We start from the raw sequence: 23,904 nt of genomic DNA, 5'->3' as shown, positions 1-23,904 counted from the left end.
ATCTTCAGTCTCACGAGTGGCTGGGCAACAGCTCAAAACACACATAAACACACAAGAAACCCACGGGTATCCCAAAGCTTATACTTATTTCCCTCTCACAATCGCTGGATAACAGCGTCTAAATCTGTACGGTTAAAGATATAGACCTAAGTGAATGCTTAATCCCTTGACCGGGCGGGTGTAGCCTAGCGGTAGTATTCTTATGCGTATTATACTTAAAGGCAAGAGGGTTCAACTCCCTCTGCGGTCACTTTTTCAATCCTCTCTGTAGTCTTTTTTCCCTTTCTTTTTAGTAAAGTTTGTTTTTTACTATTTGCCCTGCTCTGTCTTTTAATATCTCGCCTGTCCTCGAAAGGTACCCAAGAGAACCTATTCTAATGAAGTAGTCTACTCTACTTATTCAACCGCGACGCCCTCTCCGGATCCCTCCAAAACAAACAAGCCTCCCGCCGAATATCATCCAGCTCCGCCCGCGTCCCGTTATCCGGCAGCACCACGAGCTGCATCGCCGGCGCCGAATCCAGCCCGTAACCCGCAGGCTCGTAGCCCGGCCAGAACGGCGACCCGGGGAAGCGGTGCGTGTTGGGGTCGCCGGCCGCCACGAAGCTGGCCAGGTACGCGTGGTAGATGTGGCTCACGTCCGGGTGCTGCACTGCCGGCTCGTCCCACGTGTACTTGGTGTCGGACGTGTGGGGGATGCCGCGCCACGCCGGCCACGACGCGTTGGTCGCGAACCGCAGCTTCCACGTCGGCACGCCCGCCAGCGAGGCGCGGTACGCCGTCTCCTGCCCCGGGCAGATGTAGCCGTAGTCGCTCCACGCCGCGGACAGCCGGTCGTACTGCGTGCTGTTAGGCGAGCCCGCGAACGGCGACGTGTCCGGGTGGGCGGCCGGGTCCGGATACAGCGCCGCCAGCTCGCTCAGGTCGGTGGCGTTGAGCGCGGGCGAGCCGTTGTGCATGTACGCCAGGAACTCGTCGTTGGTCTCGAGGTCGCCGGGCAGGTAGAACTTGCCCTCGTCGTTGACGTTGGAGGTGAGCATGGGCACGTGGAAGAAGGACCCGTCGTAGCCCGACTGGGAGCCGAACTTCTCCAGCAGGGCTCCGCCTTGCGTGGGCTGGAAGGGCCAGGTGATGTTGCGCTCCGAGTCGTTGTACAGCTTGGTGCTGATCTCGCGGATCTGGCCGATGTCCGCGCCGCGGAGACAGTCCATGGCGGCTTTCCTGTCGCCGTCGGTCGGGCAGTCGAGGTGGGCCATGTACTCGGCGAACTGGCGGACGTACAGCGGATACGTGGCGTTCGGGAACGCGCGCGCGGTGACGGAGCCCGACTGGTGGATCGCGCGCGCGAAGTACGGCTTGCCGGTGTCCTCGTTGTAGTTGTGGAAGTAGTGGATGCCGACCGAGTGGCCACCTGCCGACCGTCCACCGATGGTGACCTGTTCCGGGTCGCCGCCAAAAGAGGCTATGCGCTTCTGCACAAACTCCTTGAGGAAGAAGGCCTGGTCCTGAAGACCCAAGTTGAGGAGCCCCTCGGCCTCGAACAGCGCCGAGGGCAGGAAGCCCAGCGAGTTCAGGCGGTAGTGGAAGCTGACGACGGTCATGGGTACCTTGGACGACGCGGCAAAGGCCGCGCCGTCGAAGCTCTTCCAGCTGCCCGTCACGAAGGCGCCGCCGTGGATCCAGACGAGGACGGGCAGCTTCTGGTCGAGCGGGACGCCCTGGGTGCGGTAGACGTTGAAGTTCAGACATGCCTCGTCTTGCAGCGCCGGGTCGACGTAGGACGCGTCCTGGACGCAGGCTTTGCCGTACGCCGCGGCGGCCTTGGTCCCCTCAAAGGGCGCGGGCCACGACACGGGCTGGAACCGGCGCGCGCCGACGGGCTGCGTCGCGTAGTCGATGCCCAGCCAGGCGTCGACGGGCGCCGGCAGGGCGTGGCCGCTGTACGTGCTGTTGACGGTCGTGCCGGTGAAGCTGCCGAGGCCCTCGAGCGTGACGGCTGGGCCGTCGGGCTGGGCGGCCGACGTGAGCGTGATTTGGGATAGTCCCACGAGGGAGGCAAACGACTTGAAGGACCTCATGTTTGCTGGTTCGCTGCTTCGATCCGCCTCAGAAGCATAGATCCGTGGCACGAAGAGCAAAAGCCATGTTTGGAGGGGATGCATCGTATTTGAATAATCCCTAAACAACGCATATGATTGCGGTATGCCCAGTGTCGGCAATTGTGTCTGTTGGAGACAATGTCTTGGGAGTCGGACTTTTCCCGATCATGGCCGGCGCCAATGCGTGAGGATGGGGTGTCTAACTCGGCCTTGTATCTTCATGTCGGTAGGGGCCAGGGTTCGCGGTTGGCGTGATAGCCGGTATCTGCGGGGGCGAGTATGTTGTTGTTGGATGTGCACATAATTGATCACTATCTTATCGGCTGTAACCCTGGATGCCGATCTCAACGGGGCTGGGACAGGGATGCACATCAACAAAAGGACGCCGGCAGCAAAGACCGGAGTTCAAGCCGATTGCTAATGTAGTTTCGTGAGAGATTTCTAGTAGTCCCCGACTTCCCCAGACACATAATGGATCTTGTGGAGAGTGCCAAGTCGCAATGTGGACTATAACGACCTGAGTGTATCCGGTATCGCAGCCGGTCTACGTGCTGATTGTAACAGTATCTCGGCACCGCGGCTCAGCCGGGTTGCGTGCTCAGCACACTACATATACGCGCAGAAGATTCGGTAGAGACGATGTCAGGTCTGGGTTAATAATTTGGCTGGCTCAATCTAGGCTAACTAATTAGTTGTGAAACGCTGGATACACTGCAATTGAAAGACTCAAAACCAAATATAACTCCATTGTTGCCGGGCGTCAAGCTATCAAATCGACCTACGCTGAGTAAACAAGAAGGAAGGAGAAAGAAAGTGTTCACTCATCCCCGCTCTTCGCCATCTCCTTTGCCAGATCGAGGGCCTTCTCCATATTGCCACGCGCCCTCTCGAAGTCCTCGGCATTCTCGAGGCCGTTGAGCTCCGTCTGGAAGACCTCGGTCGCCGTGCGCCACACGTGGGACTGGCGGGTTTCCGGGTGCTCCACCCTGAAGATGGCGATGCGGCAGGCCATCGTCAACATCAGGTTGCACCTCCACTCCTTCAACTGCTCTTCGGTGGGAGGGGAGCTGGTGCGCGGAGGCGTGGCCGTGGAGTAGGTGTTGTCGCTTATGGGGCTGGACATGGTGGACTGATGACTCGGGAACCGACGACAGAGGTATGATTTGTTGGTGCTCCAGGGAACACTTGAATGCTGAAACTTGGTAAATAACTATGTGCAATAGAAGAGTTAGATGCTTCGAAGATAAGTTTGGTTGTTCTTCATGGCATCTCACATACCGTATTTATACAACAGGCCCTCTCAAAGTAAAAGCTGGTGCTGTAGGTTGAATACAATGTATTGTCTTCTTCTTTGATGAATTTATGAAAGTCTTGTCCAAGCGAGTAAGAAGGGTGAGCTAGCTCGTATTGTAGCAGGTGACAAAGAGCGTCATAATTGATAGCTGATGACTGACAAAGACGATTTTAGCACCGTCAAGGGGTCACGGTTCCTTCCACTGTAGAATGCGTCTCGGTTCTTTCCTTTTGGTTCGATGACGAGTTGTCAATCCCACAGAAGACTGTAGAATGCACGGCAACGACACACTTTCCGTGGTCGGCCTACAGGAGGAAGAGTTGTAGAGGCAATCGTTAACAAATTTTGGGTTGCTTTGACCACTTTCTCAGCAAGATCCTACTTATATTTTCCCATATGGTAGAATACTTGAGAAAGATGACTAAAGGCAACACCTTGTAACCGAGCACTTTGTGCCACTTCACGTATGGGAGATATATCAAACAAACAAACGACGCGTCTTGACAATATTCCTATTCATCAACTCTATGTACGAGCAAGTACGTAAGTAGCTATCCAGTATCACTGCGCTGTAGTCTAGCCCAAAGTTAAAAAGCCTATTGATCTAATCTATATGCTCAGGGCCTTCTTGATGGCATCGGTGAGGACCACAGCCATCTGCTGGTGTGTCTTGGCCGAGGGGTGATAGTCGCAGCCGATGTTGTTATTGGACGTATCCTGCGTGGCAAAGTTGACGAAGTGGGCCTTGAAGCCAAGCTGCGCAACGACCTCCTGGAGAGCGTTGATCTGCTTTGTCTTGGCTTGCTCGGCCGAGTCGTTGCCGATCGAGGGCGAGCTGGTGATGAACAAGGCGGCCTTGGGATACTTGGCGTGGACGGCGTTGGCGAACTTGGTCATGGCGGCTTTGTAGGTAGCCATGTCGAGCTGCGGCCGCACGCCGTCCTGGTAGGAGAAGTCGTTGGTGCCCAGGTTGATGACAACGATGTCGACGGGGGTCTTGAAGTCGTAGCTGTTGTCGGCGTCGTTGGCGCCGTACCGCGTCCACAGTTCCGGCATGAGCGGCGACGTGTCGGGCGTCGACGACACGTAGTTGCGCGTGATGCCCTTGCCCGACCACGCCACGAGCGAGTAGTCGGCCGACAGGTTTCGCGCCGTCAGCGCACCGTACGTCCGGGTGGCGCCCTCCTTGTCCGCCGTGTTGGTGCAGGGGAAGACGCCCTCGAGCCCGTAGCCGACGGTGATGGAGTCCCCGATCAGCTCGATGCGGTGCGTCGAGGGGGCGGCCGGCAGCGGGGACAGGGCCCCGTCCGTGACGGTCGGCTCGCCCAGGAAGAGGCTCCCGAAGTTCGCTTCCGACTTCTTCCGGATCTCGACCGTGTGGCGGCCCTTGCTCAGCTTGGGCGTGTCGATGCTGGACCCCGAGAAGCGCGGGATGGCGACCGGCTCGCCGCTGTCAACCACCATCTCGAGGGAGACGTCGCCCCGTTGCGAGGTGATGGGGATGCGCGCCGACGTGCCCGTGAAGGAGACCTGGATGCCCGTAGCTGGCCATGTCAGCTCTCGCGTGGCGGGGTTGACGCGGCCGAGAAAGCGATAGCTGTCGGCGCAGACGGCGGTGGCAATGTACGTCGAAGCGCTCATCGCCAGGGCGAGAGACCTGGGAAATAACATGTTAGGCAACCTGGCGAAGAATACAAACTAAAAGAGTGTCCTGCTTGCTCACAAGATGCAAAGGTCAATCGTGCTACTTGGCGCAGTTAATATACTCGACCTGAGGACTCGGTGGGTCTTTCACTCTCGGCATGCCATTTCGCCATCTGGACTGCGAGCACCAATCCAGTACTCGGCGGGTCGACTCCGCGTAAGATGAAAGGATGCCAGGCGATGGGGGCGCGGGCAACCGAACAGTCCGGTTAATTTGGCATGAGCTGGTGGCGCCGGCATTGAATGAAGTCGATGGAATTTCCACCAACCAAATGGTGTCCGTGTCCAGCTGTTTGGCATCTGACAGCGCTAGCATGGAATTCACGATGGAATCCGTCCGCGACCCAGTCTCCAACACTGAACGCACTCGAGAGCAATTGCCATCATGAACAGGTGCATCTTTCAAACAGCAGTTCTCTTCTGTACCTTCTCACCGCATTGCTCTCTCGGTTGGCCTTGAGTTGACTTGAAGATGCAAATAACAATGGCGCCCATATACGCGGCCCACTCCCAATCTACAGGGCCCCGCATATCCGCCAGATCCGTTGACCTTCGAGAGCTCCTTCCTTCAGCACATTTCTCGACGGCAAGCAATGGGAGAGTCCTGGGCTTCATCCTGTCCACACGCTAGTTCAGTTCAATAGAAGTCGTTACAAAATTGAAAATATCACCGAGTATGATCCGTAGTCGTAGCTTCGCCTGATGCTGATAGGGTGAATCTCGACTAGCCCTTGTGTCGTACAGAAGGTCGAGATCAAGAAGATTCGCATGAGCAAGTGGAAGGACTGTAGCCCCAGCAAGATACGACGATTTTTTGCTAGATTATATTGCCCTCACTTCAATAAAGTGTCTGCGAGAAGTTTATTGCTATTCCATTAAGCGATTTTCAGCTTGGCTCGGAGCAAAACAGCGTCTCGTGCCGACGACACCAAACACCTCGACCGTTAATCCTCACAGTCTTATATTGTATGGAACAAGCACAATACCATTTTTCGATTATCAGTATCAAGCCGGTCTCCCTGTCTGTCCACCTGTCATCGCCGTTAGGAGGAGGATGCCCCCTCGACTAAACACATATGTGACATACAGCTGCCCCGACCCGAATATTCCCCTGAATAACCCCTTGTCGACACGGGTTTGGCACGCCTGTGTCTATGAAACTCACCGTCGCGAGGACATCAGCTATCCAGCTCAGCCACAGAGTTATTCGAGACCGCCACATGGGTGAACGACAGTCTCCACATGGGGAGGCGTATCATTACTGATCCCACTTCGCCAAATCTGGCAGGCTTTGCTCAGATCAGTCAAATAATCCTTTGATTCACTCGTTGTTGGGGTGAACGAATAACTTTCCTATGGCAAAGCGTTGAGTCACAAACCCTATTACAACAAAGCCCCACGAGCCAGAACAGTCGAATAATCGTCTGGGTCGCTGGCTTCTGGCGTGGATGAGAACATCCCCCGCCGAGAAGCATATTGTGACTGATACCATCCACCAAAAGTTTGTCAGCCTCGTGTAATCGGACTGGATCGGTCGAATAATATTCTAGGTTACTCGTTTTTGGCGTGAACGAGAATCACCCCCCAGTCCTAAGCTCGTTGTGACGCATGCTATCCTACCAGAACTTTGAAGGCCTCATGTTTTCGAGAAGGCCAGATCAGTTATGAAAATTTCGGCTTGGGATCTGCGTGGATGGCACAAACGCCGGCCTCAACCAAAGCATTTGGGTTATTTCACTGCAGCCTAGAAGGTCCCACGGGAAAAACGAGTCACGCAATGACTGAATTCCAATATGGTAGGAGGTTTTTGGGCGATTCGGCGGAGAATTACCAGTTTTCCGAGTGTCAACAACTGTGAAAAAGGGGTAAGGTTTGGGTGCTGTTTGTTTCCATCGGGTCAGGCCCCCAACTGTTATTGTAGGCACCAACATCACTGAGCTGATCTCATCCTTTCCATCTCACGTAGAAAGTATGTGTTTCAGCCTGCTCAACATCCGGCTGTAATTCTTCACACTCGCAATCAGCCAGCTCGAAACTCAAAATATGTGTGTCCTTATAAGGACGTCCTTCCCTCCTCAATTCCAATTCCCTTTCTCTTTCTTATTTTATTTTTCATTACCCATACCCATCTACATACTTATCTTCGCCCTCATCCTTCTCCACCTCAGTCCAAGCTTCAAGACGATAAACCATTTAAGCAGTCCGCAAAGACTATAAACTAGTATGCCGTCCACGCTCCATGACTATAAACTGAGGGCAGTCCAAACTCCATGACTCGGAAAACTGTGAGTCGTCTGACCTGTGTCGTTAAATACAGGCGGTCTAAGTTCCCGACCTTTAACTGTGACGAGTCTAAGCTCCCGACTTAAACTGTGACGTAGTCCGCAATGACGCTAAACCTAGCTCGCGATTTACTTTTACCATTTACTGCTACCATCTATTCTTTTGCTATCTATGTCGCGATATTGGGCCAAGACTCGCTACCACCTCCTCGTGGTTTGGCCTGGGCATCCCTTCGGGGATGGCGAAGAGTAGCGAACAAAGTAAGTCTTCTTTTTTCTTTCCTTTTTTCTCTTCGGTTTTCTATCTCCCCTCCCTTCTTTTTCCTTTTCTTCTTTCTTCTTTTCTCTTCGCTTTACCATCTCGCCTTCCTTCTTTCTTTTTTTTATTCTTTTTTTCTTCTTCTATTTTTTATCTCCCCTCCCTTTCTTTTTTCTTCTTTTTTCTTTTTCACTCTTCAGTTTAATAAAGGTATAACTTAACAGAAATGAAACCTTATAATACTGACTCTTTAAAATCTCCCTTCCCTTCTTCTTCTTTTTTTCTTTCTTCTTTCCTCTTTGGTTCACTATCTCGCCTCCCTTCTTTTTCCTTTTTTTTCCTTTCCTCTTTTCTCATCGGTTCACCATCCCGCCTCCGTCCTGAGTATGACAATAAACTGCTCCATCCAGGCACGATGTAAAACTGCCCGCCCCCGCATCGCCCGCCCTAGCATCCACTCCAGCATTCACTTCGGCTCACAGCTCAGTGTCCACTCCAGCCCATGTCAGTTATTCATCTCAGCGTCGACCTCCTCTGTCCATCCCAGCGTCCAACAGCGTCCCACCTCAGCGTCCGTCCGTGGTTCATCACAGTCGTATCACAGTGACCTCACAGTCGCTACACCATCAATGTCGACGGACTTGATGGTGTCAGCGGCGAGAGGCTTGTGGTGCGGTCTGTGATGCACTCGCGACGCGTCCTGGCGGTGGGCCTGGCTTGGTCCTGCGACGGTCATGAGGACGGCCTGTTGATGGGTATCTGACATGGATCCTGGAGTGTGACCTCCTGGGTTGTGGGTCGGGTGGACGCTGCCGTGGACGCTACGGCGAGGCTTTGCCGCGAAGCCGCCGCCGCATCGCCTGCCTGGCGCCGACCTTGTGTCTATCCAAGCTCCCAGCTGAGCATGCCCCCTGGCTGTCTTCCGTTCCGGCGTTTACCATAGCGTCGGTCAGCTCCGCTACGGTGTGAGCGACCAGACGCTATGTAAACGCTGGACACGTTGTAGGATGGTCCGCGGGGTATGTAAGGCTGGGACGGGAGGTAGATGGGGGCCGGTTGCTGGGCAAGGCGTTGCGGCGGCGGACGCCGTTTGATCTTTCTGCTATTTATTTTTGCCATCTATATCGCGATATTTGGGCCAAGACTCGCTACCACCTCCACGTGGTTTGGCCTGGGCGCCCCTTAGGGGCGGCGAAGAGTAGCGAACCAAATCCTGACGCAAGTGCTGAGGGTGTGTGCCAAGTGGCACACAGCGCAAGTGCGCTCACTCGCCAAGTGGTGTTGTGGTCACGCACCAAGTGGTCATGTGACGAGAAGTGCTGCGTCGGCGGTGTCCACGTTGTCGACTGCGTCTATGATGCTGCCTGCTGCTGGCATACCACGGACATCGCGCGCACTATCGTCTGCAAAACGAAGCCTATAGATCGACCTTGAGGAACCCATCATCGTTAGCAATGCTGACCACCCGCCGCTCGGTCGGTATTGTTAACGATGAAGGAGCGCCCAAGGCCGGTGTATAGGCTTCACTTTGTAGGCGGTAGGTGCGCGCGATGTCCGGGTTGCTAGCCGGGGGTATCATAGGCACAGCCGACATCGTGGGCATCGTCGGCGTAGCACTTCTCAACCTTTTTTTACTCTTGGGAATTTAGAGTTCGGGCTGCACCTGGTTGACCAGAGAGTGCGATTCCTTCATAGGCCCATGATAAGGAACCTTCTTCGCACCACCGCACGGTGTTGATCTCATGAGTGCAAGTGCAAGTCCGCTTGGTCACGGTAAGAAGTAGGGCCAAATCTGATATTGATGTCATAGTTAACCGGTGTTTACATAGAAGGAATCTACCAAGTCATTCATCAAGCTCTGCCGTCAAACCATTAGTTGTCCCTGTCAGTGTAGGTTTTGTGCCTACATCACCCGCTCGTCATCTTTATCTCAAGACTCAATCCTCGCTCTTCTGCCTTCGCTCCACCTTGCACATAACATTGCGCGTACGATGAAACCACCCGCCACAGACCTCCCAGTCGTCAACGAGCAACTCGAAATCGAACTCGCCCAGGATGGTCGGCAGCAGCTTGTACATCTCGATCTCGCTAATGTGCCGCCCGATGCAGACACGCGCGCCCTGCCCGAATTGCAACATGGCCCGGTCCATCTTCCTGAACGCAGCGCCCCCATCGCTGCCGTGATTCTCCTCTAGCCAGCGCTCTGGGATCCACGACTTGGCGTCGGGACCGAACACCCGCTTGTCCACCTGCACGGCCCCCGAATTCATAACTACCTCGATGCCGCCTGGGATCGGCGTGCCGCATAGCACCGCGCCCTCGGCGGGCACTTCGCGCGGCAGGCCGTAGCCTAGCGACGGGTGCAGCCGCATGCTCTCGAGGATGACGGCGTGCAGGTAGGGGAGCTTCCGGGCCTCGCTATAGCGTATGGGCTTCGTGAGTCGTCCTTCGGCCAGCGCCAATTCCATCTCGCCTCGCAGCTTTGCCAGCTTCGCCGGGTTTTTGTGCAGGTGATAGAAGACGCTCGCCAGCGCCGTCGCCGTGGTGTCGCTGCCGGCCCAGATGACGGCCCAGACCTCGGTCGCGACATCAGCAACGGTCCAGTTAACCTCGTCGCCCCTCTCACGCACGATATTGAGCAGACCAGTCAAAATGTCCTCGGTGGGGTGTTCTTCGCCTTTTTGCATGGCTTCCCAGCGCGTGTTGGCTGACATGTTGGCCTGTTTGGTCACGTCGAGCATACCTCGGACGCCGTCCCGACTGCTTCGGAACAGCAACATGCCAGCGAAATAGGGCACTTTGAGAAACCAAGGTATGTACATCAGGGACGCCCCGATGTCCGGCATGACGCTCATGAGGTGGCACCAGTCGTTGTAGTCGCTGCCGTCGCGGACCATGCCGAAGCCGTCCTCGCGGCCGTGATAGATCTCACCGATGACGTCGAAGGCGTAGCGCTCCATCCACAAGCTCATCTCCATCGTCTCTCCAGACTCGGCCAGCATTTCCATCCTCTCCCGGAAGCGCTCGATAATGCGATCGACGCGCGGCTCGTACCGCAGCAGGTTGCCCTGCGTGTATAGCGGCGCGATAATCCGGCGCCGCTCGGCGTTCCGGACGTCGTCGCGCTCCGAGAAGCCGTCGATCCGGGCCCCCGGGATACGGGGCGCGAAGCTCTCGTAAAATTCGCCCTTGCGCCAGGCCTTGCCGTTCTTGGCGTTGGTGCCGAAGACGGTGCTGATGGCGTCCGGGTGGCACACGGCCAGCAGGTTAGGACCGATCCGCACAAAGTCGCCGTACTTGTCGTGGAGGGCGTGCTGCACGTTGCGGGCTTTGCTAAGGCGGACCGTCTGGAAGTACCATAGCGATGTGATGGAGGCCCAGAAAGGGCCGGGGAAGCGGCTCAAGGGATGGAAGTACCGGTTATAAACACATCGGGTGAGTGTGTACAGAATCAAGACTGACAGTACGCCTTTGAGGGTCACGGCGGACAGCAAGTCCATTACGCCGGCTTGTAGCGACATTGTGTTGGTAACCTCCTCACTGAGTTCTCACTGAGTTCTCATGGTGATGAAAAATGGAGTTCGAAGAGCTTTGACTAGGTCAGGAGCAACGAAATTACCGTCCCAATATACCCAGTCCCAAGCGAGCGGATCTCGCCCGCTCGAGCGAAATGGGAGCCATCTGATATATGCCCTAATGATGCAAGATGCCGGAACAGTAAGCAGCGCGGTGGCGACTGCAGACCTCGGCAGGCCAAGACAATGTACATGGATAGCTTTTGGGGTATGCTATATGAAAAAGCAAGAGACATTATACGAAGCCAGCCAATCAGAGCATTTGCCCAGAAATAAAGTACATACTAGAAATCTCAAGCCACTCCCCCGCGCTTGGTTTTCTCGTTCTCCAATAAGAGAACACAACGTCGTATATTGACAGGGGTCAGCGATCGGAGCGCTGCATAACACATCGCGGCAATTGTGTTAAAAGGGGTAAAGCGAGTCGCAACAAAGAAGCTAGCTTTGCTAGTGCTGACGTGAGATCTGCTTCTAGACAAAGTATTGAGGGGATCCCCAAGTCGATGCAGATCACATAACGGGCTTGGCGAATGAGAGACGATATGTTCGTCAGATAACTATGGTTGAGCAACGTCTAACCACATGGACAACGCGTAAAATGTTTCCTCATTCTGTTGCGAGCCTTGATTTTGTGTAACCTTTGGGTATCATGTAGCTGCATCGTATGGTTGCAGATATGAGTTGGCACAAAATGTATTTGGCAAACCCAAGGCGGCGGTCCATTGAACCGAAATATTGTCTGATATTGATGCATGTGATATTCGCGAACTAATACATGGTATGGCAATATGTAAATGGGCAATGGGGCAACAAAGAATGCCCAAAATCCAAGACACAAAAATCTCTATAAGGTTGATAGCTGGACATCGAATCGAAAATCACGAGCTCGAAAAGAAAGAGAGGGAAAGGAAAAGGGGGGAAAAGATAAGGTAAGCTGTGTTCGACCAATATTGATTACTTTATACTTGGGAATGCTAGATCTCCACGCCCAAGGCCTCGTAGATGGCCTTGATGTAAGCCGTGGACGCGTCGTTCCCCAACATGCTCGCGGAGCGCAAGTTCATCGCATACGTGATGGTGAGTTGTCGATCGACGTCCATGATGCCAAGCGAGCCGCCCGAGCCACCCCAGTAGGCAATCCGGCCCCTCAGGCAGCCGGCCGTCTATCCAGGTCTCCCCGTTGCCACGCAGCGCGTATCCGATGCCCCAACGGATGTTCTGCCCGACGGCGAGGTCGACACCGCTCGCCTGCTCCTCGAAGATCAGGTCCACCGTCGGCTTGGACAGGAGGTACTTCTTCTCCGGAGTGCTGTCACCGCCGGCGAGAGTGACATTAGACAGGATGGTGTTGAGTGCTCGCGCGTTAGTACACCCGTTCGAAGCGCCCACCTCGCCGTCCCGCCACGCACGCGTCCGGCCAAAGTCGGGCGGCATGGCCGGATTTGCGATGGCCTTCATGAACAGGGGGCCTGGCTTGAACCCAGGGGGCAGGCCGCCACCGCCCGAAGGGGGTGGAGAGATGAACTCGGACATACGCGCCTCGTCTTCCTGACGCAGACCGATCTGGAAATCGGCGCTGAGCGGCGCCGCGATTCTCGTAGCCACGAATTCCTTGAGATGGGTGCCTCCTGTGACGCGCCGCACGAGTTCGCCGAGAAGGTGGCCGTAGTTCCAAGCGTGGTAAGCCGACGCCGTGCCGGGCTCGAACCAGGGCGCCTGCGCGGCCAGCCTGGCGGTCGCCGAGGTCTCGGAGACGGCGGGGTCGCATACCTCCTCCATGGTGATGGGGCCTTCCCAGCCCGCGACGCCCGACGTGTGCGACAGCAGGTGGCGGACCTTGATGTTCTCCTTGCCGTTGGCGGCGAACTCGGGCCAGTAGCGCGACACCTTGTCGTGGACCGAGGCGATGGCGCCGCCGTCGACGAGCATCAGCACGGCGAGCGCCGAGACCGTCTTCGTGCTCGAGGCCACGGGCACGATCGTGTCGCGGACCCAGGGCCGGGTGCGCGCGGCGTCGGCGTGCCCGCCGTAGAGGTCGATGACGGTCTGGCCTCGGAGGTTGACGGTCAGGGAGGCGCCGATCTCCTCGCCGGATTCGAGGAAGCCCTGGAAGAGGGTGCGGACTTTCTCGAAGCGGGGGTCGCAGGTACCTTGAGGCTGGGCCATGTTGTGTCAAATTCTTCGCCAGTTGCAAAGATGTTATCGATGGGAATGTCTCAAGGAGTATAAAGAGGAAAAAGGGGAATTTTGGTTGCTGCTGTAGGACAAAACGTCTTCCACATGTCGGGGGAAGATACGATCTTTATACCACTCGCTATGGGCAGTGTTGCGTTGAGAAAGGCCATGCTCGGATTTCGATGGCTGCGACTGGAGGTTTGACTCAGCCCGGTGGACCAGAATTCGACCGTTTGACATGAAGCTGACGGCAGAGCTGACGGCGCCGGCAGCCACTACTCAGCTAGCAAAAGGAAGCCGCGACCAATCAGATTTCTGCATTTCCGAGCCAATCAAATAACAGCGCTCGACAACACTAGCTCAAGTCTACGCACCCACGTAAGATCCGACGTTGATTATATCTACAACTTGATCCCCTCAGCTTCGTAGTTGATCCCGGGCAGCCATACATGGCTTAGTGGCCTGGAGCCACAACATGACCCTTTCTACCTTTTGTTCTTCCTTTTATTCGGTTCGACGTCGAGCTATCAACCCAACAGCTCCTTTCTACCTTGAAATAAAACATTGTCTAACCTTATTTCTTACAACACCGGTTCTTCTCGAACATGCCTCCTCTCTCTTCGTACAAGCCAAATCCTGACCTGCTCCTCCTCGATTCGGCATATGGTTACAACCCACTATTCGAGATTTCAGCAGCCGCTAACGACGTCAAAGCATTTGAAGAGGGGCTCGAGAATTATCGTCCAGATGACTGGCCGATACCAGGTGGCCAGGGCGATTTATTCGAGGAGGCCATCCGGCATGGAAGTGTCAACTGTTACCGCACGCTTGTCGCGTACCAAAAGGTCCAAGCCGCCGCAGGCTCTGTGCAGCTTTCCCTTCCGTACCTACCATTACACGAAGCCTGCAGGTGGCGATGGATGTACATGGTACGCTACCTGATGAGCACTTTAGATGATGTAGAGGCCAATATCACAACTGCAGACCACCTAGGACTTACACCACTGCTCCTTGCATGTTTAGGCATCGCTGATCTGACAATTTGGGCGTGGGAAGAACCAACCCCGGCAGAGGCTCTCTATCGCAGTGAAGAGATCGTGGGTATGCTGCTGGACCGAGGCGCCGGCGTCCGAATTCTTTATTATAGGCACTACGCACATCAAAAGCGTGATGTACAGATAGTGTGTGACTACGCTGAACCTGGCCGTTACCAACGCGGGGCCGACTCTCATACGGCGCCTTATCGATCGCGGCGCGCCTCTGCAAGCGCCGCTGAGGTTCAGGGATTGTTCGATTAGCCCGATTGTCGGCGTTACCCTAATGCATATCGCGGCCAACTACGCCAACTTCGAAGCGATAGAGGTTTTCTTGGGACACGCCAGAAGGGCGAAATATGGTCAACAGACGTGACGAAATCGGACGCCTGCCATTACATTGGGCGGCTGGCTGTGTTTTCTGTCAAACATCAGCGTGGCCGGACGAACGGGCTCCTAGCCGCGCCGCCGCCACCGTGAAGCTACTGCTCCTACACTCGCCGATCCACGATCCCGACGCCTCGGGAAACACGTCGCTACACTACGCCGCGCAAGAAATCCCGGAACGCCTCGGCACGATACGACTGCTGCTCGAGCAGGGCGCCGACCCCCGTCCGGCCAACGGTGACGGCAACAGCGCGGTGCACATAGCGCCACGCAGGCAGACATACGCTAGCTATCCTGGTCTGAAAGACGTGTCACAAGAGATCGAGACGGTGCTCGATCTATTCAAGGAGTCCAGCGGCGATCCGAATCTACTCGATCAGCTCAATGCCGCAGGCATGATGCCTTGTGGGATTCTGAACGAGGAGCAGGCCGAATTAGCACAGAGGATCGCGAAGGAGAAGGAGCTTCAAATTCGGATAGCGAGTGGCAGTCCCAAAGGCAGAGGCAGAGGTAGAGGCAGGGGCACTGGTAGAGGTAGAGGATCTTGAAGGAGAGACAATGGGTAAACTTCATATGTGACAGTGCTCCACACGTATCAGACTATGAACCTTCCGCATCGAGTCAACCGGGTCAAAAAGGAGCACTGGGAGTTCCAGCCACTGAAATCCAGAGACGTTCAGTGGCTAGTGACGAACTGGTTTGAATGATCATGCACCAGACCATGGTGGAATGGGTTGTTGACACTAGCCGAACTATTCAGGGCTAATACACCGATCCCAATATAGCAGGTCGGGATTGAGAATAAGCATTCAGCTGCCCCTGTAATTATGTTCGGAGACCAATCAGAGGGCACCATTTCGCCAGATGCCCAAAAGAGCCGGCCGTAGCCGTGGGGGGCTCCAGGCCCCAGGGCAGTTCCAGCGCTCCACACGAGTTGGTAGGAGAGGGAGCCCGCTGATTTAACTTCCAATAGGCCAGTTTCCGGCGCTTGCATCAACACCAATCTCGGACGTAAATCGATTTCGGGCTGTTAGACATCAGACTCTCTCACATTCGGTTGCACTGCATGACTGGGCACTTATCGCAATATATCTGCGACTTGTATAGGGTTGAGTTGAGCGACCATTGCGCCGAGGCCCTTATCGCGATCGCAGAAGCTTGTCGTGCTCAAGCACATCTTGGCTGCTTGGCTGCAGCTGTCAGAGACCACCCGTAAGGCGAGTCGGATGTCGGGTCCAGATCGAAGCGTGCAACACGCGTCGGCTACCAGATTACTAAGGGATTTGGACGGGAAATGACGCCATGACAGCAGTGGCGTCTGTCGTCTTATCTTTCCCGCATTTGCCTTTCACTTTCCTTTTCTACAACCGAAAGTCCATCTGCCAAATGCAATGCAGTGCCAATGCAGCGTGACCACTTGGCCACGCAGCCGATGCAGCAGCAGCAGCAACAGCTAAAATGAAGGGAGCTTCCTCGAATGCCATCGGTTGGATCTAAGGTTTTTGGATCGTCTCCAGGGTTCGTGGGTGTCACCATGCCGGCTAACTCGGATAGGCAGGTCGGCCAGCATCATCATGCTTGAAACCTGGAAGCCGTCTTTAGCGCAGCACCGTTTGGGAGAAAGTGAACTGCAAGAAGGCCACTCTGCTTGCAACAACTTCGCATCGTCTTCTCGCCCGGTGCTAGTCGCATAAGGTTCCGGACCAGACTAAAACGGAAGCTCGGCGATGAAGTGGCCCATGGGCTCACGAAGACGTTTGGAGATGCCTCTTTGACAGGTCACTGTCCGTACCAGGTAACATTCTATACCGAGTTCCATCCCAACACACCCACTTGCCTGCTGTCCAATCTTTACGCACGACATGGACGCCTGATCCAACGATGCGGATTGGGCCTTTGGTCTTATCTCTCCGCGCGGCGGGGCGGCTCTAAGCTCAACTTCGACTTCCTTCCTCTTTCGACGCTACGCCCACATGTGATCGGCGCGACAGGGTCTGCAGAGATGAGATGGGCCACGAAGCAAGCGCACGCATCGGATGGGATGACGACCAATATCGAACCCAGACAGAAGCTTATATAAACGCACCATGCCTCCCCGTCTTCCCAATGACTTAGCTGATCCAGCAGCCCACAGCGAGTCTCCTGAACACCTGAGCTTGATTGCGCCGTCGCTTCCATCTTGGCCCTAATATTACTTCCATCTTTCGTCTTAATATTTGCAACATCGCAACCCCTGCACCACCGCCAAGATGAACGCCCTCACCAACGCCCTGCTGGCGGCGACTTTCGCCCAGGCTGGTCTCGCTGCTGCCGTCCCTCCCAACACCCGGATCGGCACCGTCATGGGCAACATGGGCCCTGGCATGTCCTCGGTCGAGACCCGCAAGCCTCACTACAAGTTCAACGGCGCCCTGTCGGTCTACAAGGCCCACCTCAAGTACGGCGCCAAGCCCTCGGATGAACTCGCCGCCCTCGTTGCCAACATCACCGGCACTCTCCTCCAAACTCGCGACCAGGGCTCCGTCGCGGCCAATCCCATTGACGAGTCGGATGATGCCTACTCCAGTCCCGTCCAGATCGGTACCCCGGCTCAGACCCTCGATCTCGACTTCGACACGGGCTCTTCGGACCTTTGGGTCTTCAGCAGCGAGACGCCCTCGTCCCAGCGGAACGGGCAGACTATTTATTCGCCCTCCAAGAGCAGCACCGCCCAGAAGATGAGCGGCGCCTCGTGGGACATCTCGTACGGCGATGGCAGCTCCTCCAGCGGCGACGTCTACACCGATAAGGTTACCATCGGTGGCCTTACCGTCAACAACCAGGCAGTCGAGGCTGCCCAGCAGGTGTCCAGCTCATTTTCTTCGGACAGCTCCATCGACGGTCTCGTCGGTCTTGCTTTCAGCAGCCTGAACACCGTCCAGCCCCGGCAGCAGAAGACTTTCTTCGACAATGCCAAGAGCTCTCTTGCGCAGCCCCTGTTCACTGCTGACCTTAAGCACCAAGCCGGTAAGCACTTTAACTCTAAATACGCCCCCTCAGCCTCACTCTAGCGCTAGAGGCTTTGTTGCTTACACACATGCTAACTCTATATGCGCTACTTACTAGCCGGCAAGTACAACTTTGGTTACATTGACAACAACGCCTACACTGGCTCCATTACCTACACCAACGTCGACAACAGCCAAGGCTTCTGGGGCTTCACCTCGTCGGGCTACCAGGTCGGCTCCAACTCGTTCAGCTCGACCAGCATCCAGGGCATCGCCGACACCGGCACCACGCTGCTGTACCTGCCGACCAGCGTCGTCAAGGCCTACTACGGCAAGATCAGCGGCTCGCAGAACTCCAACTCGGCCGGCGGCTACGTCTTCCCCTGCAGCGCCACGGCGCCCGACTTCACCTTCGGCGTCGGCAGCGCCCGCATCACCATCCCCGGCGAGTTCATGAACTTCGGCCAGATCTCCTCGGGCAGCAGCCAGTGCTTCGGCGGCCTGCAGTCCAGCTCCAGCATCGGCACCAACATCTACGGCGATGTCGCGCTCAAGGCCGCTTTCGTTGTTTTCAACGGTGGCTCGTCCCCCAAGCTGGGCTGGGCTTCCAAGAACCTGTAAAGGGTTTCGAGTACCCTTCGCAAAGCATTTAGAGGTTGTTATAGGCGGATTTGCATGAGGCAGTTACATAAGGGATTAAGGATAGTGCTTGGATTTTCATATCTATGCATATATCAGCTCAGTGTCTATTCCTCGATACACTAACAAATAATACACATCCCTTTGTCAAGAAGCTCGCGCAATAGTCTTTACTACTTCTAGAACCTACGGGTATAAAGGAGCAAGCCATATTAGTTGAACTACTTGAGTGATCGTGGTCCAGTAACACATATGCATGTAAAGAGTGTAAGGGAATATGAACAAGCAAATATTTATATGCAGCGTCCAGGGCGACAGGGACGTAAAGCTGGCCCGGAATATAAATCAGACGAAATGAACCGAAACACGTGATATATCCTTCACCCGGTAAAATATAACATGAAGACTTGCAGATTACCATGCTCCTAGTTTCTGTGTACCATAGTTAGTATATTACCGTCGCTTTAGCTATATTGAACATTGTATCTTAGTATAAAGTCGAAATATAGAAATAATTTGAAAAGCAAATTGAAATCTGAATATGAAAAGTAAACACGCTCTGAGGGAGCAGCCGTAGTCCTGAAGACCAATCAGTAAGATATATGAGATGAACCCCGCTGCCCGCTTCACTTCCCTCACAAGTTCCTGTTATTCAAACCCAACTTCTCCCTCTGTATCTCTCTCTGCATCCCTCACTACCTCTCTTCCATCTTCTGTCCAGGGTGGGCACTCTTCGCCAACTCTTCACATTTGAACCATGGGTACACCATCTGATTACCTCCCACGCAGCGTTTCCGATGATTCGATTCAAGAGCTTCTTGAGTTGGTCGGCCTGCCCCGAGCAACCGAGATTCGTTCAGCAGCAGTCACCGCCCAGTACCATGCCGTCTATTCTATAACGGTCCCCGCCAGCAGCCATACAACGAACAGGGAACTGGTCCTTCGCATTTCGGGCAATCATCTGCCAACTATCAAGACTGAGAACGAGATTGCCGTCATGACGTGGGTGTCACGCAATACCAACATTCCTATTCCCCAGGTCATCGCATACGACAGCACCGCCAACAACCCGATTGCCCACGAGTACACCCTCCTCTCTCGTGTCGCCGGTCACACTCTGAGCGACGTCTATCCATCTCTGGGTCAGGATCAGATCGCCCACATCCTGGACCAGCTTATCGATTTCCTCTCGCAGCTGCAGGCACACGAATTCCACGCCGTTGGCGGATTGCACCTGAATAAAAACGACAATCAGATCGAGGTCAGTCGCACCGTAGACGAGACCTTCTGGCAGGTGCCCGACATAGAGCAGATCTGGCCGCAAGAGACGGTCGACAGCTTGAACGTTGGCGGCCCGTACGCAACATACGTCGATCTCATCTCGGCCCAAGTCCGCACTTACATCCGCCTCATCCGAATCCATGGCAAGCTCGCTTTCATGCGCGACGCCGTCCCGCAGCTAGAGCGCTTCGTGCAATCCCTCCAGACCCACGCCGAAGAGCTGAACAAGGTCAAGCTCCGGCTGGCGCACAAGGACCTGCACTTCGCCAACATGCTCTACGACCCGGCGTCGGGCGCCATCACCGCCGTGCTGGACTGGGAGTTCGCAGGCGTCGTGCCCTTCACCAAGTGGAACCCGCGCAGGGCCTTCCTGTGGAACGCACGCGACGACGCCGACTCGGCCGACGAAAAGCAGAGGCTACTGCGCCTGTTCCAGAGCCGCTGCGCCGAGAAGGGCGTGGAAATCCTAGAGGACGTCGCCTATGCCTCGCCGCTGCAGGAGAGCATGCAGACGGTGGCCGACTTTCTGCGCGCCATCACTGAGGTGGCACCGCGTGGCCAGGGGGGATCTCGTGCAGGGCTGGAAGGCTGCTGTGCTGGCGAATGCCGCCAAATTCGAGCCATGATATGGCAATGACTGGCGAACAGAGCTCTCGTCGATCTGGATAAACGAGGTTGATATTCCGTTTATTCTATTATTCCGTTATTCCATTATTCCGGTATTCCATTATTCTATTCTATTTCGTATAGCTAGTACTCTCCGGCTGCTGGTGACGGTGGTTCGATTTAATTAAGTGCGTGCGGTTATTCGGTTGTTAACGAGAGTGGCCTAGAGAGAGGTTTAAAGCGAGAGAGAGGCCTAAAGGGGTCAAGCCTAGTGCGAAGGTGAGCCATGAAAACACCTGGTACGGTATGCTAACCACCAGGGCCTAGAAGAGAAGATTAAAGAGTGTGTATTGGATGAAGATCTGACTATAGCTGTGCAGCAGCTAATGTAGCTTTTTATACCCTGGCTGCATGTAGCCGCACTGCCCCTGCTACACTATCCATCCATATGCTGCCTCGTGGGTGGTCCGCGCCGGCAGCCCCTTTTCCTTTGTCCTCCTGGCGGTGTGGTAAGTAACCACCGGTTTAGATCAGAGAGGTTCATACATGATCGTATTAAACCTTATCAACATTCAGAACTCTCGAACTGAGACCAGTCATGTTTGTTACTCGCAGGTCGATGACTTCTGGGGTTCGAGAGGTGACCCTGTTATCTTTGGACTGTTCACATTACGGCATGCCACGAGACCACACCACTACATATTACCAAAAGGAGGTAGGATAAGGAAGCACTTGGGACGTATTCGCAATGATGTATATCAGTTTGGATATTATTCATCTTCATGCTAGTGCATTGCGATTTACTGGAAATTTTGTTGGCAAATTGAGTTTCAGTACATTGATAAGTCCAAGTTCAAACCTCACCGCTCCCAGATCTCTTCCCATCAGCAGCCCCGTTCCCTCCCACTCCATTATTCCTCGCCACCCGCGCCGCCTCCATCTCTGCCTTGAACCGCTTCAGCTCCGCGCAGAACTTGGACCCCGCCCGGATCTGCTCCCCCTTCCAGATGAAGATGAACGGGATGACGCACATGAGCGCGCTGAGCCCCGCCAGCAAGCTGCACGCCCCCGCGACCCCGAGCCGGGCGAACATGGGCGCCGTGGCGAAGGGCAGCACGACGGCGACGAGGGACCGGGTCGCGCTGGCCGCCGCGTTGGCGCTGGCCGCGACGAGCTCGTACGCGTCCGTCAGGTAGTTGATGAGGCCCTGGAAGACGAGCAGGTAGCCCATGCCGAACGGGATGCCCGCCAGCATGGGCACGACGAAGGGCACGCCGGCCGCCGGGTTCGCCGTCCAGCCGAGCCAGAGCAGCGAGACGACGAACAGCGGGCCGCCCAGGAAGGCGAGCGGGACGCGGCGGTACTCCTCCTGGCGCGCCCAGGCCTTGCCCTGCTTCTGCGCGCGGAGCACCACGCGGTCGTACGCGAAAAAGAGGGGGAGGCCCAGCACGCAGCCCGCGCCGATGGGCAGGAAGCAGAGGCCCGTCACGCCGGGCGACAGGCCGTACAGGTCCCGGAAGATGCGCGGGAAGGCCTGGAACGACATGTAGAAGATGGCGTAGACGAGGGCCAGGTACACGCAGACGCTGCTGACGATGAGCTCGGTCATGATCATGCGGAGGGGCCGCGTCAGCACGACGGTCACGAGCTGCTTCAGGTCCCGATCTTCGAGCTCGGCGGCGGCGTAGGCGTTGGCGGTAGGGTCCCGCTGGCGGATGGCGGCGGCTTTGCGTGTCAGGAGGGTGGGGGCATAGGTCTCGGGGAGCCAAATGATGGGAATGAACGAGAGGACGGCGTAGATGAGCGCAATCCAGAAGCTCCAGCGCCAGCCAATCGACGTGGAACAGAAGCCCTATAAGATGAACTTGATTAATCTTTCTCTTTTGGGGGAACTAGTTCTCATTGCGAGAGAGCATGGCTTACCGAGATGATAGGGGCGAAAAGGGGGCCAAATACAGTTGTCTAGCAATCGGCATGTTAGCAACTCCTAGAATTATTGTCAAACAGATGAATCACTGTCCAAGAACCTACAGCCATGAAATATGCCATCGCCCGGCCTCTATCCAGGGGATCACCATAGACATCGGCAATGATGCCTGCCACGACTGCGATGGGCGAGCTCGCAAACGCGCCACACAGGAACCGGAAGACCAGCAACGCTGGCCAGTTCGGTGCCAGTGCGCACGCCAGAGTCCAGATGGTGAACATGGAGAAGGTGCTGATGATGACGATTCGCCTTCCGTACTGCTCGCTCAGCGGCCCCCCTATGGAGAAGTGTGTGTCAGCCTTATGAGACCTCTCCGTGGTCGAGGCCACACGTACACGTCATTGGCCCAAGCACAAAACCTATCAGGAAAGTGGCGATGGGCAACGCCATTTGATCCTGGGCCGTAACATCCCACTCCTCGGCCATGTAAGGGACGGCCATGCTGGGCAGCGAGCTTCCCATCGTACTGTTGATGATGATGGTCATACAGGTGATAAGTACCATCGATCTCTTGGTCTGTAACGCGCGCACACAGCACGGGTTAGTTATTATCCATATGTTGTGTTTCACCAGGTCAGGGAATGAGTGTACATACACGGGTCCAGTTGTGGGGATTCTCCTGGTCGCCTTCCTCCCATGAGACGATGGACTTGCTCTTGATAGCATGGTCATCTCCTTTCCCAAGGCGGTAATTGCTATCCGGGATCCCATTGTCTGCGGCTTCTTCTAGACATCGCGCCTCGGCATCCCGGCTACTTAAGGACCGCACAATATCAGCCAGGTGACTCATTCCGCTAGTGTGTATGTCGTGTATATCAGCGTTGGACAGTGAGTCCGTTGAGTTGCGGTACAGGTTGCCATGGTGCGGTCCAAGGGTGGTCTCTGTCTTGTCCTTCTCGGTAGTATCCCCGCTTGACATTGTGATGTGGGTGGCTCCGGTACTTTTGCCAGTGTTATTGTTAATTGCAACAGCAGTTCTAGGGATACAAGCTCGTCAAGCAGCGATAGCATGGATAGATAGTGATGCTTGACCTAGAAGAGACGACGGAGCACGATGGATGCCCAAAAGATAGGGCAAACGGGCCAGGACGCTCTGTGCGCCCTGTGGAAAGCCATTGGATCTGTTTACTGCCCAACGGATAGATTTGTCAACAAATCTACCGAGACACGCCCTTTGCGAGCCGATTCCGGGGGGCGAGGGTCGGTGGGGTATGGATGTCCCCCAAATGCGGCAACCGTCGCAGCCATCATGCTCAACCTAGGATCCATTGGGTTACTGCGGCTCACGACTGCCGAGCAGCTCGTCGATGGCAGCAGGATCCCCAACAACTGAGCGCGATCCTAGTGGACGATTCCCGGCGCGAAGTGATGACGATGAGGATAGAAACCATCTCATTCGACGTCTGCCACGTCCTGGCACACGGTGTCTGCCATTGGCCTGGGATCGAGTCAATCTGCGGTGCTTCGATCGTAGCGCGGCGCTTCGGCTTCCCATTTTCCCCAGAGCGGAGTTTAAGGGCCGAACCGTCCATCTCAGCGTCTCCCAGCGAGCGAAGTGGATGAGGCAACATCTGGCGGCGGGGTAGTGGATGAGA

At 55.4% G+C, this 23,904-nt stretch overlaps 11 protein-coding genes across 11 annotated transcripts; 5 read left to right on the top strand and 6 right to left on the bottom strand.

Annotated features, from left to right (window-relative positions):
- Positions 1 to 392: 392 nt before the first annotated feature.
- Positions 393 to 2,078, bottom strand: PG998_008938 (acetylcholinesterase; the record flags this gene model as incomplete). The annotated part of the gene is made up of 1 exon (XM_066875754.1): positions 393 to 2,078. The coding sequence occupies one exon, from the start codon at positions 2,076 to 2,078 to the stop codon at positions 393 to 395; it is 1,686 nt and encodes a 561-aa protein (XP_066727910.1).
- An 838-nt stretch (positions 2,079 to 2,916) lies between these two features.
- PG998_008937 (uncharacterized protein) lies at positions 2,917 to 3,222 on the bottom strand (the record flags this gene model as incomplete). The annotated part of the gene is made up of 1 exon (XM_066875753.1): positions 2,917 to 3,222. One exon carries the CDS (start codon positions 3,220 to 3,222, stop codon positions 2,917 to 2,919), a length of 306 nt encoding a protein of 101 aa, XP_066727909.1.
- A 780-nt stretch (positions 3,223 to 4,002) lies between these two features.
- PG998_008936 (uncharacterized protein) lies at positions 4,003 to 5,034 on the bottom strand (the record flags this gene model as incomplete). The annotated part of the gene is made up of 1 exon (XM_066875752.1): positions 4,003 to 5,034. One exon carries the CDS (start codon positions 5,032 to 5,034, stop codon positions 4,003 to 4,005), a length of 1,032 nt encoding a protein of 343 aa, XP_066727908.1.
- Positions 5,035 to 7,618: 2,584 nt separating this feature from the next.
- PG998_008935 (uncharacterized protein) lies at positions 7,619 to 8,401 on the top strand (the record flags this gene model as incomplete). The annotated part of the gene is made up of 3 exons (XM_066875751.1): positions 7,619 to 7,640; positions 8,186 to 8,213; positions 8,254 to 8,401. 3 exons carry the CDS (start codon positions 7,619 to 7,621, stop codon positions 8,399 to 8,401), a joined length of 198 nt encoding a protein of 65 aa, XP_066727907.1.
- Positions 8,402 to 9,575: 1,174 nt separating this feature from the next.
- PG998_008934 (uncharacterized protein) lies at positions 9,576 to 11,159 on the bottom strand (the record flags this gene model as incomplete). The annotated part of the gene is made up of 1 exon (XM_066875750.1): positions 9,576 to 11,159. The coding sequence occupies one exon, from the start codon at positions 11,157 to 11,159 to the stop codon at positions 9,576 to 9,578; it is 1,584 nt and encodes a 527-aa protein (XP_066727906.1).
- Positions 11,160 to 12,187: 1,028 nt separating this feature from the next.
- On the bottom strand, positions 12,188 to 13,379 carry PG998_008933 (uncharacterized protein; the record flags this gene model as incomplete). Its single annotated transcript, XM_066875749.1, has 2 exons — positions 12,188 to 12,376; positions 12,441 to 13,379. 2 exons carry the CDS (start codon positions 13,377 to 13,379, stop codon positions 12,188 to 12,190), a joined length of 1,128 nt encoding a protein of 375 aa, XP_066727905.1.
- A 614-nt stretch (positions 13,380 to 13,993) lies between these two features.
- Positions 13,994 to 14,686, top strand: PG998_008932 (ankyrin repeat-containing domain protein; the record flags this gene model as incomplete). Its single annotated transcript, XM_066875748.1, has 1 exon — positions 13,994 to 14,686. The coding sequence occupies one exon, from the start codon at positions 13,994 to 13,996 to the stop codon at positions 14,684 to 14,686; it is 693 nt and encodes a 230-aa protein (XP_066727904.1).
- A 95-nt stretch (positions 14,687 to 14,781) lies between these two features.
- On the top strand, positions 14,782 to 15,516 carry PG998_008931 (uncharacterized protein; the record flags this gene model as incomplete). Its single annotated transcript, XM_066875747.1, has 2 exons — positions 14,782 to 15,319; positions 15,392 to 15,516. 2 exons carry the CDS (start codon positions 14,782 to 14,784, stop codon positions 15,514 to 15,516), a joined length of 663 nt encoding a protein of 220 aa, XP_066727903.1.
- Positions 15,517 to 17,058: 1,542 nt separating this feature from the next.
- Positions 17,059 to 18,417, top strand: PG998_008930 (aspartic proteinase; the record flags this gene model as incomplete). The annotated part of the gene is made up of 2 exons (XM_066875746.1): positions 17,059 to 17,815; positions 17,915 to 18,417. The coding sequence occupies 2 exons, from the start codon at positions 17,059 to 17,061 to the stop codon at positions 18,415 to 18,417; spliced, it is 1,260 nt and encodes a 419-aa protein (XP_066727902.1).
- A 775-nt stretch (positions 18,418 to 19,192) lies between these two features.
- PG998_008929 (kinase-like domain-containing protein) lies at positions 19,193 to 20,353 on the top strand (the record flags this gene model as incomplete). The annotated part of the gene is made up of 1 exon (XM_066875745.1): positions 19,193 to 20,353. The coding sequence occupies one exon, from the start codon at positions 19,193 to 19,195 to the stop codon at positions 20,351 to 20,353; it is 1,161 nt and encodes a 386-aa protein (XP_066727901.1).
- An 822-nt stretch (positions 20,354 to 21,175) lies between these two features.
- Positions 21,176 to 23,228, bottom strand: PG998_008928 (major facilitator superfamily transporter; the record flags this gene model as incomplete). The annotated part of the gene is made up of 5 exons (XM_066875744.1): positions 21,176 to 22,174; positions 22,246 to 22,284; positions 22,354 to 22,586; positions 22,645 to 22,825; positions 22,905 to 23,228. The coding sequence occupies 5 exons, from the start codon at positions 23,226 to 23,228 to the stop codon at positions 21,176 to 21,178; spliced, it is 1,776 nt and encodes a 591-aa protein (XP_066727900.1).
- Positions 23,229 to 23,904: the final 676 nt, after the last annotated feature.

This window comes from Apiospora kogelbergensis (assembly GCF_038363985.1).
Source record: "Apiospora kogelbergensis strain CBS 113332 chromosome Unknown utg000006l_segment0_segment0, whole genome shotgun sequence".
NCBI classification, from domain to species: Eukaryota; Fungi; Ascomycota; class Sordariomycetes; order Amphisphaeriales; family Apiosporaceae; genus Apiospora; species Apiospora kogelbergensis.
The sequence above is the reverse complement of the archived record's forward strand: the minus strand, read 5'-3'. Positions and strand labels throughout refer to the sequence as shown.